A 14035-nucleotide genomic window follows, 5' to 3' on the forward strand; every position below is an offset into this window, starting at 1 on the left:
TCTGTGGATATCCAGTTCTAGAAAAGACAAGGTCAGAGTGGTAGCAAGGTCAGGGTGTTGGGGGCTGTTCAGGAGTGTGATGGAGCCTAGCTGGAGGGAATGTCCTGTGGTTGGTTGATGGAGTGAAAACTGAACAAAGTATATACTCTTAGAATTAGAGAATGTTATTATTAGTCAAACCACAGTAAGGCTGACAGGATAATTGTGTGATGCTCTGTTCTCAACTGTTGAGGAGCTTTTCTTTCTTTGAAAAAATTCAGTCTGTCATGGATGAATACTCCTATAAAGTGCCATAAAAATAAATTACTAGAAAAATGCAGTGGAAAAAAGCATGTAAAACACCACCCCCTTTTTTATTAGATTCAATAAACATAAAATTATACTGTCAGATTGCTCTTCCAAGTTTCCAAGTGTGTATACTGCGTTTCTTCACGTGTCTGGGACTTTCTCAGGTAATGCTTGGAGCGGCACTAATGAGTGCTGGTGCCGTGTGGTTTAGATTCCTCTTAATTTACACTGTCTTTACAAGGGGTAGAGGAGGAGTGGGTGGGGGCGTGATGAGCTCTGGATTTTAGATTTATGAAAGAGTTAGGTCATTAATACTCTACAAATGCACTTCCACCTCCCCGGCTGTTCTGTGGAACTTGGTCCAATTTTGCTTTGGGCTGTATTCTGGTTCTTTTTTTTTTTTTTTTTTTTTTTTTTTCATGATAGAATACAAGCTTGCCTTGTGGTCAGAATAAGGTTTGCTTTAGCTTTTCAGTAATGTGTTTCCTGTTCCTTGAAACTTTTTGAAATGGGATAGAAAAAGTTATACCATTTAATACCACAAGATGTCACTTATGTAAAAAATAAATTTGGTTCCCTAATACTGCAGGTTAATAGTAAGTGAAGAAGCAGGTAAATAAAAAAGAAGCATGCATGTACATGTAAAAAGGTACAGCTTTTTAGCACAAGTGCTTCAAACGTTGCTAATTCAACATCATTTCAGAACATATAAACATTTTGTAATTTCTTTTTAAAAATTAATTTATTTTTTATTAATTACAATGTATTCATTTTATATCCCAGCTGTAGCCCCTTCCAACCTCCCCTCTAGTTCTGCCCTCCCTCCCTCTTCTCCTCCTATGTCCTTTTCCCCAGTCCACTGATAAGGGAGGTCCTCCTCCCCTTCCCTCTGACCCTAGTCTATCAGGTCTATCAGGACCGGCTGCATTGTCTTCTGTGGCCTGGTAAGGCTGCACCCCACCTCAGGGGGAGGTGATCAAAGAGCCAGCCACTGAGTTCATGTCAGAGACAGTCCCTATTACCAGGGAACCTACTTGGACACTGGGCTGCCATGGGCTACATCTATGCAGGGGTTCTAGGTTACCTCCATGCATGGTCCTTGTTTGGAGTATCAGTCTCAGGAAAGAACCCTGTGCCCAGATTTTTTGGTTCTGTTGCTCTGCTTGTGGAGCTCCTGTCCCCTCCAGGTTCTGTCTCTCCCTTCTTTCATAAGGTTCCCTGAGGGTCATCTGGTAGCACATGCTGCTGGTCGTTTGAATATATATCGGGAGGCGGAAAGTTAGGAGCAGGAAGCGACAGTGTACCTGTGAGCCGGAAGGTGTGAGCTTTTCTGATTCTTCCCGCTTTGGTAACAAGCAAAGGGAAGCTGGGGAAGGGTCGGTAATTACACTCGCTGTCTGGGTGGGAGGTCATTGTGACAGCTGTGGAAGGTTGGGCACTGCAGCGGGCTGAATCAACCTGGGAGTCTTTCCCTTGGATGTCAGAGTTACTAGCTTTTTCCTGGGGCAACACAAAAGGCACCCTTGTTTGTTTCGAAGACTGTCTTTTCTGTTAAACAGGAACCAAACCTTTGTCTTTAATATCCGCATCCTGTTCTCTAGTTTTTAGTGTGAGCAAACAGGTCAGGATATAGGGTGGCTAGTAGAGGCCTTGTCTGCTTGAGTGGAAGAGGAACTAGTCAGGTTTCCACTAGGACCGAACAAGGTGATGCCTGGGTGAGAGGTTGGCAGGTCATAAAATTGGTGTTTCATTCTTCATCATTGTTCATTTCTCTCTCCAGGTAACACCGGGGAGGAGAGTTCTGGAACATTCTTATGGAAAAGGAAAGGGAAACACAGGAGAAAGGTTTCCTCTTTTCTGTCATTTGGGTGTCTGATCATCTCTTATTTAGTTTCTATTCCATTTGTGTGTGTGTGTGTGTGTGTGTGTGTGTGTGTGTGTGTGTTTTAACTTGGATATAATTTAAAAGGTTTCTTGTCTTTTACTTAGGCAAATATCATTATGGAAAATGGGAAAATGGACCAAACAGTGGGAAAAGTTTCCTTGAGGTGTCATTACCATTCCCCCTAATCCCTGCTTTCTCTTGTTTTTCAGTTTTAAAGAGCCTGAGATGTTGTAAGTTTACTACAGTGAGAGTTTATAGCATTTTCATATTTAGTAGTTGTATGTCTTCAGAGACAGCCTTTTCTCTTAAAATATGTACATTTTAGGTTTATTTGCTTTATTTTTTGTGTACAAGTGTTTCTCCTGCATGTATGTATGTATACTCTATGTGAGCCTGGTGCCCTCAGAGGTCAGAGGAGGGGGTCAGGTCTCTTGGAACTGGAGTTTCAGATGGTGGTAAGCCATCTTGGAAGTGCTGGGAATGGAATCCCTGTCCTGCAGAAGAACAGCAAGTGCTCTTCACTGCAGAGGCATCTCTCCAGCCCCAAACATTTATTTACTTTTTGTTTATTTGTTTTGTGGGGGGCACATGTTCCATAGTGTGCATATGGACTTAGAGGACAGCCTGAGGCTGGTCTCTCTCATTCGTGCAGATGTGCTATGTGCTCCAGGATGGCTGGCCGAAGCTTCTGGATGATATTTCCCACCTGCCTCCCATCTCACCGTGGAGAGCTAGCATTGTAGATGTGTGCCATTGCTGCCAGCTTTTTAAGTGGGCTGTGGGACTTTGGCTCTGGCCATTGGGCTTACATGTGTGATGTCTTTACTCACTGAGCCATCTCCCCAGCCCAGCAGTTCTTATACATAGCTATTTCTACTATTTAATTCACATAAAAGCTGAGCATCTCACTGGCCCATCTTTCTCGTTGTTCTCATTTGCTGGTTGAATGTGCTGCTTGAAGGAGCCATGTGAGGGGGTTTCTTTTAAAGATGTATTTCTCCGTTTGCTGTAGACTGACAGGAGCTCATGAACTAGTGCTTGCAGTTAGTTTCACTTGCTCCCCTCTAGGCTGGTGCTTCTCAACCTCTGGGTTGTGACAGCTTCACAGGGGTTTCATATTACAATTTATAATAGTAGCAAAATTACAGTTACGAAGTAGCAATGAAATACTTTTATGGTTGGGGGTCACCACAAGGTGAAGAACTGTGGGTTGATGCTCTAGGAAGGTGAGAGCCGCTACTTTAGGCTCTGCACCCCGACAGGCTCTCTCAGTAATTGAAAGGTTTCTTCTGATGGATTTCAGGGATTTAAATTCTTGAATAAACACGAATTTACACTCTCATTTTGAAGTCTGCAAATCCATAGCCTGTCTGATCCCATATGTTGTTCTAGGGTGTAGTTTCCCATTGTGTTTAGAACGAAATGTTGTGTTTATACCTGTAGTTTCTTCTTACCCATCTTATTAGAATTAGGATTTCATGTAACCAGCTGCCCACTGAAAGCTTACACTAGAACCCCTGACAGAGGTGTGTGCGTGATCACCACCACAGGGGCAGAGTCTTCTCACCGTCCTAGACATAGAGCTTCTCTGTGCTCCCTTTCCTCCTCCGTGGTCCAGTTAACACGCAGCTGCTTCCTGTGCTGTAGCTGAGTGAATGTTACATGAATTAAGCACCACCTTACCTTTTTGTGTTTGCCTTCTTTGACTCAGACTGACGATTCTGAGCATTCCTTTAACCTGTAGCCTGGATCAGTAGTTGGTTCTTTATCATTGCTGAGAGATAAACATCCCAGCATACGGCTTTGCCACATTTTGCTGATGGACATTTAAGTTTTTTGAAGTTATTACTATTATGACATTACTATAACTAGATTTACTACAGATATTTTCATAAGTCATTTTGTAGTTACGTGCTTTTATTTCTCTTTGGAGAGGAATGGCTGAATGGTATGCCAAGTGTATACCTTAATTTGTAAGAATTTCCCATTTTCTTATATGTTTGTTTCATTTTATATTTCTGCCAACCATAGTGTGAGAATTCTGATTGCTCTGTGTTCATGTCAGATTATTATCATTCTTTTTTAGTTCCTGTATGGGTAGTAGTGCCTCACTTTTCGTTTCTCTGAAGAACCATGCTAACTTGTCATGAATTTATGTTGTTACTCTGCCTTCTGTGGTAAAGGGGATGCTTGGCGCTAACCTTTTAAACTAACAGTCAACTGAGGTGCAGTCTCTGCAACCCAACAGTTGCATGTCCTCATGTTGTGGTGACCCCTCAAGCATAAAAGTATTTCAGGGTCCCTGTAGAGTCATACTGAGTTGAAGATATGCTATAGCGATGTCCTGCGTCTCTCACCATTTCTGATGCATTCCCCTTTGCTAGGCCCGGGTAGAAAAGCACAGCCAGGATGTTGACACTGATGCAGTTCATCAGTTTTTCACACATCTTCCCAGTTTCTCTTGTGTCATTCCTGTTCGTATGACTAGCTCTGTCTTGTCATACATGTAGTTTATATGTTTGAAGTACCAAGGAAAGGGCCTCCTGTGTCCACCCCATTTCCTGTTGTTTACCCCCAGCAATCTCTAATGTGTCTACCTTCTAGCTTTGTTACTGTAAGATGTGGCCTTACAGGACTGTAATTCACGTTCAGCGTACTTCTCATAACAGCAAGGGCAAGCCACATGTGGTCAGCACGTTGTACCTGTCGAAAACATGTTTTTTCCATGTGGAGGCATGTAGACAAATAACAATAGCCAGTTGTGATGAATTCTCTAAAGTAACTCACTCCTTATCTGCTGCACTGGGGAGGGGCATGAAAACATAATCCAAGAATAATTTTGTGTTTTTGAAGAAACTGGGGTCACAAGACTGTTGTCTTGTTTTCTTGGAGTTTTCTCACAAGCACTCAGGATTCTCCTCACACAACTCCATTCTAGATGATATTCTGGGTCCCAGTACACAGACCTGTTGGCTTGGTCAGTTTATGTCTTCCCTCTTAGATTTTACTATTAGCATCCAGGAAAAACTAGGCCATTTCATCAACATGCTGCTTTAGAAATAGCCTCATTTAAATAGCCAGTGTCTTGCCCTCCCTTTACCCTTCCTCTCATCTGACTTCTCCCTCCCCTTCCTCCCTTCCCTTCCCTTTTTCTTTTTCCTTTCTTCTCACTCCCCATCCTTTGCTGTGGATTCTCCCTATGTAAGTCAGGCTGGTCTTAAACCCAGGCTCAGTTTATTCTCCAGCCTCAGCCTCCTAAGTAGCAGGATGTGCACCACAGCTTCTCACCGGCCATGTCTACTTTCTTGAAGATGTCTACTTTCCTGAACACAGTTCACCAAAGGTCTCTGCTGCTGCTTCTAACAAGAACCACCTTTCCTCTGTCTTTGCTAACAGACCCTCCTTTCTGACTGAGACCTCACAGACTCATCTTTAACACATGCGCTTCTCTCTGCTCCCTTTTCTAATGTGTGTTTTGGAACTCTTAAGTCCTTTCCCTAGAACCTACTTGGAAAAGCAATTTTTGTAGTGTCACTCTGCTTCTGGGTGCTTAGATCTGTGTTAGCTTGTCAGGCTTGTCATAACACCCAGACTAGAAGTTCGAAACACAGAGTTCCATCACACAGCTCTGGTTGTAGCCCAAGGACAGAGCATTGGTGGGCTAGTTCTCCTGAGTGTCATGAACTCTTTATCTAGCAATGTGTCTTCAAAAATTATTTCATTGTATTTAATGAAAAGTGATGAGAGATTATGAATTAAGTATTTTCTTTGGTGGGACAAGTGCACATTTGTGAATTTCCCCAGAGAAGATTAGAAGGCTGGTCATGAGCAACAAATACTGATCAGATGACCCTTCCCCTTTTCAGCTCTACCAAGTAAAGGTACAGACAGCTTTAGATTGCCTTAAGGCTGTTTAAAACAGCAGAGAGCCTTGAGAGAGAGAGATGTCCCTTCTGGTGTGCTTGCTGTACAGGGTAGCCACGCTGTCTTGGTGGTTTCTGCCCGGGAATGATGTCACCCCTCCTGGTGTCTGCTGCAGGGCTTAGTTGCTGCAGCCCACTGCCTGACTTCTCAGTAGTTCTTTCTGGACCCTGTGCTCTCCTCTTACAGCAGATGTTAAAATGATTTTAGTCTCAGCATGAAGGAGGTGTTCCTACTTACTTGTGCAGTAGGAGGTAGGAAGTTGGGATGATGTGAATGACACACAACTTAGGCAAGGCTCTTGTATACTACAGTCTGAAAATGCTTTAAGGTTTTTTTTTTTTGATGTAATATTTTTGAGCTGACTTTCTGATTATGTCAAAGAAAATTTGAGGTAACAGACTCTGATTGCCATGTTCTCGTTGACATTTCCTCAGCAAATGTAAGGCTGAAGGGCCTTTGTGTCACTCTGGGCTTTATGACAACATGCTGCATAGACTTTGTAAGATAACAGAAGAAACTAACCCTTTGATTATCCGAGTGCAGCTACTTACTGGTGTACCATTGTACTGTTTCCACTGCTCATAAGAATGATGAATTTTAATAGCTGTCTTTTGCAAAAAGTGCAAGTGTAGAGTTATGACTTCTTTTTTTGTAATAGGAATGAGGACCTGAAGCAGATGCTGGAGAGCAACAAGGATTCTGCCAAACTCGATGCTATGAAGCGGATTGTTGGGGTAGGTCAGACATCCAAGTGCTGTGAGGACTGTTGGGGTAGGTCAGATGTCTAAGTTCTGTAACTTTTGGAAGCTGAGTAGGCAGTGATTATATCCACTCTGTATGCCAAGTGGGTAAACAACATTGATTTGTTTATTCTAATTAATTTAGATTACCTGTTTGAAATGTTAAGAAGGCAGTAGCGTAAGAAGAAACTTGTTCTAATTTTAACTTTTATACCTCTGTTAGCAAGATATTTCTTCTATGAGATAGAACCAATACAAAATAAGGCAATAGTATAACCCTATTTTTACTTGAAGGTACTTGAGGACTTTTGTTTGTGACCTTATTGCCTACAGTTGTGAGCACACAGTGCCATGCGTGAGAGCTGAAATCCTTTCTTCTCTTCTCATACCAGAGTCTAAATCCCTTTATAAAGCAAAGCCCCAGGTGTTACTAGGTTGTTTAAAGTGAGGCAGTGGGAAGGGTCGATCTGAAAGGATTACTTGGTTCTTGCTTCCATTTGAGTGATGGATGACACTTGGCAATGTCAGCAAAATGCTGATGAATCTATTTTCTATATTTTACTTATAAATATTATGCTTTATACTTAATAGCATTGTGTGAACAAGAATTTCAGTCTTCATAATTTAAAGAACTCTAGCTCCCCAACACTTTCAGATTCTGCTTATAATAGTAGATTGAGTAGTTTCATCCGTTGAAATTCCGCCTGCCAGCCGTGAGTCTACAAATTACTACATAAATTCTCAGTGTTCTCATAAATCCTCAACACTTACCAGTCATTTCAGTTTTTTCAAATCAGACTGATTGGTCATTATATCTATTATTCAATTTAGCTTCAGCAGCAAAAAGTGTTGTTGCATCCTTTTTTCCTGTGATATTTTCCAAAATGAATAACTGGAAGAAGGACTTGGTCTCCAAAGAAGAAACTTTAGCAAATGAAATGAAAAGTTATTATATTGCCAGTGAGCCTCATCATTAGGATTGGTAGATACTGTGGCAGTAGTTCCTGTGGAAATGGACACTGTTTTCAAGAATTAAGTTTCTAGCTGAAGGGACTTAGAAAAAGTATTTACTTAAGCAAATAAGGGGGTTTGGTTAAGAGAGCAAAGCTGACTGAAGAAGTAGTGGTATTAAAAAAAAAGAAAAGCAGCACTTCCTATTAATTAAAGGATTTCTAAGAGGTAATTGACATTACAGGTACAAAAGTTAAAATATTGGGAACCAATCAAAACTTAGAAAGGTTAAAACTGTTTACTAAGGAAGAGAAAAGATGCTGAGCCCGAGTTAAACTATGTAGCCCTGTCTGTCTGTCTGTCTGTCCTGGAACTTGCTATATGGAACAGGGTAGTCTTGAACTCACAGAAATTTACCTGCTTCTGCCTTCCAATTACTGGTATTAAATGCATGTGCCACCATACCTGGCTATTTCAATTTCTTTCTTTTTTTTCTTTTTTCTTTTTTTTTTTTTTTTTTTTTTTTTTTGTGGTACCGGGAACTGAATGCTGTTGGTTGAGAATACTAAGCAAATTCTTCACCACTGAACAATATATTCATCTTTTTTTCTTTTTTTTTTTTTTTTTGAGGTGGAGTCTTGCTGTATACTTAGTTGGCCTGGAACTTAGTATGTTGGCCAGGTTGACCTCAAATTTTCCTGCCTCTGCTTACCATGTTCCTGCCACCTGGCTTACATAAATGTATTAAAGAATCAAAGTATGGCTGTATGTACTTCCTTGATAGACTATCTCTTTATCTAGGTTTAGGTAAAAATAAATTTGGAGTTTATCTTAAAGCGATTGGTAATTATTGCTCTTATAAAAGTGATATAATTATCATTTATTACACAAATATTTATGTACACTTCCTAATTTAAAAACTCACTAAAGCTACAGTAATCAAAATGGTGGTGTGCTGAGATGGACATAAAGAGCAGTAGAGCACTGTGATGAACCCAGATGCAAACAGTGAGATATATGGCCAGCTGTGTTTTGATGAAGGCTTAAGACCATTCAGTGGAAAAAGGAGAGGTTTTACAAGAAAGTGGAGTTGGATTCCTGCCTCGGTCATACACAAAACAAATCAGAGCATAGAAGAACTTCGACCCTGAACTGATACTTTTTGAGCAGCGTTTTTCAGAAGTTCCTGGTTTGAAATAACTGTGTTTGTTATGAATAGACCAAAAGTGATGTATTCACAGGGTGGACTATTACTAGGAAGGAATGAAGTTCTAGCACACACTGCAGCAGGGCTGATAGATGATTCACATTTTGTGTAATTCTATACATATGAGACAGATGCAGAGACAGAAATAGAAGGTGGTTGCTGAGGCAATGAAAGGGAAATGGGGTGGGATGCTTTGGGTGTGTGAGTGTGGAGGTCAGAGGTCAGCCTTGGCCTTTTGAGGCAGGTCTCCTGTACCTCTTTTGTGTCTGCCAGACTAGCTAGCCTGCAGCTTCTGGGAGTCTCCTATCTCCCTGGAGGAGTGCGGGGATTACAGGCGCCCCTGCTGGCTTCTGGCTTTCGTGTGGGTTCTGGGACTAAGTGCAGGCCTCACAGTTGCACATAAGGGCTTTTTTCCTGCTCAGCCATGACCCAGCACTTAGTTCTATAAGTATGGATGGCCTCTGTTTCCTGCTCAATGTATTTGCCCATGGCTTGCTCTTTTCTTTTTCTTAGAAATCACGTCTTACTGTTTAGATGTTTGGTTTATTTTCAGAAACATTTTATTTGGGAAGAGGATGTGAGTGGAATTCTGAGTCCTTTCTGTGTGAAAGTAGATCATTTAGTAGAATTATTGAATTGTAATGTTCTTTTTTCTTCTGAAATAACATATATATATGTATATGTGTGTATATATATATATTTCTTTTTCTTCTCAGTTTGTTTGACTTTATATTCAGGAGCAAAAATATGATGCTATACTGACTGCTTTTCCCTTCCTCTTTTTGAGAACTTATTTTATCTGTCTGGAAAGATTCACTATTTTGAAGAAAATTTAATTTAATAAGATTTGGTTTGTGTTAGCTTTGGGGTAGTATTGATGAATTAGTTTTTTAAATTTTCTGCCTTGTATGATGGGGAGTTCAGTTCTGTTGCTTTCTTTCCCTTTAGCTCCCGGCTCTGTCAACATACCTGGGTTGATACAGTTTTTCTTTCTTTTATCTGACTTTTCTGTCATTCTCATGTCACTTGTGAAATTGATAATGGCTCTCCTTTCCCATCTAACTTTTGATTATATATCTGGTAAATACTTTGAGCTGGCATTGTAATTTTTTCATAAATTGTGTTTTCCCATTATCTTTTTAAAGTTGGTAATGATAATTTTTTCTGAAGGATTTCTTCCCTATTTCAAAAGTACTTTTCCATCCAAAATGCGATTTTGTCTCAAATCTTATTAAAACATAAACTTAGATATGTTTTCATCCACTTTTGTAAAAGAATGTCTTGTTTCCTTCTCCAGCAAGCTTTGTTCTTTGGAACTCTGGGATGCTTATATGTGCCTCATTTTTTACCTTGTTAGGTCTTATTTATGTATTGGGTTCTTTGAAGGGAACTACATTTGTCCAGAATGTCCTTTTGGGATTGGTTCTTTACAAACTTTCTACACTATTTTTTAAAAAAAGATTTATTAATTTATATACATGAGCGCCTGCCTGCATGATAGAAGAGGACATCAGATCACATTATAGATGGTTGTGAGCCACCATGTGGTTGCTGGGAATTGAACTCAGGACCTCTGAAAGAGCAGACAGTGCTCTTAACTGCTGAGCCATTTCTCCAGCCCAACAAATTTTCTACACTATTAACTAGTATGGTTAGGCTCAGATGCTACTAGACAAAGTGTTTGCAGAGCAGAGTGGAAGGACCAGTTAGCCAGAGCTCTGCATCCTTTGTCTCTGTAATTGATACCCATGTTTTATTAAGTATACCAACAGACGTAAATTTCATCCTTTTTTTTTTTTTTTAAAGTTGGAAATAGGTAGAATAGTTTGCTTTGGTATGTGTAGGTGTTAGAAAAGCAATATGAGAGCCAAGATCTATTAGGATCAGGTGGAACTTATTCTGTGGAGGGGTGTTGTCCTGAACCTGCTATTCCCTAGATTGTTACTAATGAGCAGAAAGTTATTTTCTAAAATATCACTAATTAATCCCTATGCAGAAATCTATTCATTTTTCATGGTGTGGATGGAATATAGGTGATTAAAAATATTCTAGATTCACTCAGTAGCAAAGTGGAGATGACAAAGAACTCAGAAGTTGTAGCTAGATCATTAGAGCTATATTCAAGCTAAGAATAAGCCGTTTACAATAACAGAATAGAAAGAAAAAATAATATGGATCCTCAGAGTCCTTTCGCTTGATTTCCACCTCCACTTCCTCTTCCTTCCCACTTGCCTTTCTCTTTCTCTTTTGAGACATGGTCTCACTATGTAGTCTAGGCTAGCCTAAAACTCACTATGTAGACAGACCAGCCTTGAACTCACAGAGTTCTTCCTGACTCTGCCTTCTTAGTGCTGGGATTAAATCAGCATGTGACACCATGCCCAGATTTTGTTGAATATTTCAAAAAGTCTAAGTTATTTATCATTGGAAAGTTGAAAAGAAAGGAGAAATAGACTGTGGTAAAAAAAAAAAATCATGTTTAGAGAAGCAGTAGTTAAAAACATCTCAAATTTGAAAAAAGATATAAGGAGACAATCAGGATAAAGCAAAATAAAACCATGTGTAAACATAATATTCAAACCATTGAAAACCAAAAATACAGATTGTTGAAAATAACTGAAAAAAAAAAAAAGAAAAGAACTGGGAAAAAAAATGATTCATTCATTTAAGAGAGCAGTGGATTGGAATAAACACTCACTGGTCTTCAGAAACCGTGTCCATCAGAAGAACATGCTAAAGTGCTGGGAGAAAGGAGTTGTCAATCCAGAGTTTTTACATCTAGTGAAAACACTCTTCAAGAATGAAGGACTAATATATCATCAGGCAAGGGAAGCTAGCAAGACCCATTTTTATAAAATGTTAATAGAAAATTTTCAGGCTGAAGAGAAATGATATCAGATAGAATTTTAGGGAGCTCTTTCAATGTGGTAAATATTTCGGTATGCAAAAATAACTAATTTTTTTCTCAAGACAGTTTTTACCTGTTTCTATTTTTTTATCATATTTTTCCTCCAACTTTTCCCAGATCCTCTTCTGCCTACCCCTACCTTATTCTCTTTAAATCCATGGAATTTAGTTTTTGTTTATCAGTTACATGGGATCTGTCCTAGAGTATAGTAGATATTCCTGTTGTCACCATTAAAGAAAACTGTCCTTCCCTTCCCTAGCATCCAGTAGCTCCTCTGCTAGGGATGAGACTTAGTGCCCACCTACTGTCCTCCACACTAGGATTTGACCGGCTGGAGAATGTGCAGGTCTTGTGCATGCTGTCAAATTTGCTGAGTTCATGTTTGCATCTGTCCTATTGTATCTGGAAAACACTTTTTTCTTGAAGCCATCTAACTCCTCTGACTTAATGCAACTTTCCCCTTCTTCCACTTATATTCCTGAAGCTGAGTGTGGCTGTGAACAGCTATAGTTCCAGCAGTCAGGAGACAGAGACCACCAGATCTCAGTGAGTTCAAGGCCAACGTAGTCTACATCTCAAAGCCCAGGACAGCCAGGAAGACATGGAGAAACCCAGTCTCAGAAAACAAAAGCAACCATTGCCTAGTAAGGGGAGAAGAGACAGTCTCTGACATGAACTCAGTTGCCTATTCCTTGATCACTTCTTCCTCATGGGGCAACCTAGCCAGCCCACAGAGGAAGAGGATCCAGACAGTCCTGATGGGACCTGAGAGGCTAGGATTAGAGAGTAGGGGAGGAGAAACTCCCCTGTCAGTGGACTGGGGGAGAGGAATAGGGAAGGAAGAGGGAAGGAGGATAGGACTAGAAAAAAATGAGGGGGGAGGCTACAACTGGGATTCAAAGTGAATAAATTGTAACAAAACCAAGCAAAACAAAACTAATAATAATTAAAAAAGAAAAAAAAGAAAGAAAAAAAATAAACAACCAACCAACCAAAGACAGCTCTCAAACTTGGGAAATGAAATTAACTCTAACACTGGCTTACTTAATTTGACTGATTTAACCCATGTGCTCTGAAGCCACACACATCCCTGATCCTTGTGAGGAAGGATGGGTTATAGACATTCCATTTAGTGCTGAGCACTCCATGGTCTTTTATTCTCTGCGCGTGTGGGTCTCTGTGTTAAATACCATCTACTGCAAGAAGAAGCTTCTGACAAGGATTGAATGAAGCAGTGATCTGTAGGTAAAGCAGTAAGTTACTGCTGTGTCCATTTAGTATAAAAATAGTAGTACCTTTTCCTCTAGGGCTCATGGCCTCTCCAGCCACAGATCTGTCTAAGAAATTCTTAATGGACATAGATATCATATATATGACAGCTGTATCAGGAAGGCTAGTGGGAAGATAAGATTAAAAGAGTCCACACTGTCATAAATTTAATGTGCTTTAGGTGGCCTGACCAGTGTTAACTCTGAGTAGATTAAGATATATATATATATACATATATCTGTCATTTATGTATCTATTTGTTCATCCCTGTTCCTCCATCTCCCCTTCTACTCTTTCACCCCTCAAGAAAAAATATGCATATATTATTATTATTTACAATTTATTCACTTTGTAACCCAGTTGTAGCCCCCTCCCTTGCCTTCTCCCATTCCTACCCTCCCTCTCTCTTCCTCCCTTATCCCTCTCTCCTAGTCCACTCATAGGGGAAGACCTCCTCCCCTACTCTCTAACCCTAGCCTCTCAGGTCCCATCAGGACTGTCTGGATCCTCTTCCTCTGTGGGCTGGCTAGGTTGCCCCACGAGGGAGAAGTGATCAAGGTGTAGGCAACTGAGTTCATGTCTGAGACTGTCTCTTCTTCCTTTATTAGGAAACCCACAGGGAGACGGAGCTGTCTATTGGCTACATCTGAGCAGGGGATCTGTGTCCTCTCTATGCATGGTTGATGCATCAGTCTCTGCAGTCCTCCATGACTCCAGCTTTTTTGTCTTTGTTGGTCTCCTTGTGGGGCTGGCTCCTGTCTCTTCTGGGTCCTTCTATCTCCCTGTTCTTTCATAAGACTCCCTGCCATCTGTTAGGCTGTGAATCTCTGCACCTACTGGGTGGAGTCTTTTAAAGAACATCT

At 40.4% G+C, this 14035-nt stretch overlaps 1 protein-coding gene across 6 annotated transcripts in view; it reads left to right on the forward strand.

Moving 5' to 3' along the window:
• Ap3b1 (adaptor related protein complex 3 subunit beta 1) overlaps nucleotides 1-14035 on the forward strand; it is a 214871-nt gene that overhangs the window by 23246 nt on the left and 177590 nt on the right. For all 6 annotated transcript variants that reach the window (XR_009592381.1, XM_060385579.1, XM_060385578.1 and 3 more), the window contains exon 2: nucleotides 6756-6831. Coding sequence is in view for 5 of the 6 variants with exons in the window: in XM_060385579.1 (XP_060241562.1) it covers nucleotides 6756-6831 (76 nt within the window). In the remaining variant the exon portion in view is untranslated. The remainder of the gene's footprint in view (nucleotides 1-6755; nucleotides 6832-14035) is intronic.

The sequence above is a fragment of the Meriones unguiculatus genome, chromosome 6, assembly GCF_030254825.1.
Source record: "Meriones unguiculatus strain TT.TT164.6M chromosome 6, Bangor_MerUng_6.1, whole genome shotgun sequence".
NCBI classification, from domain to species: Eukaryota; Metazoa; Chordata; class Mammalia; order Rodentia; family Muridae; genus Meriones; species Meriones unguiculatus.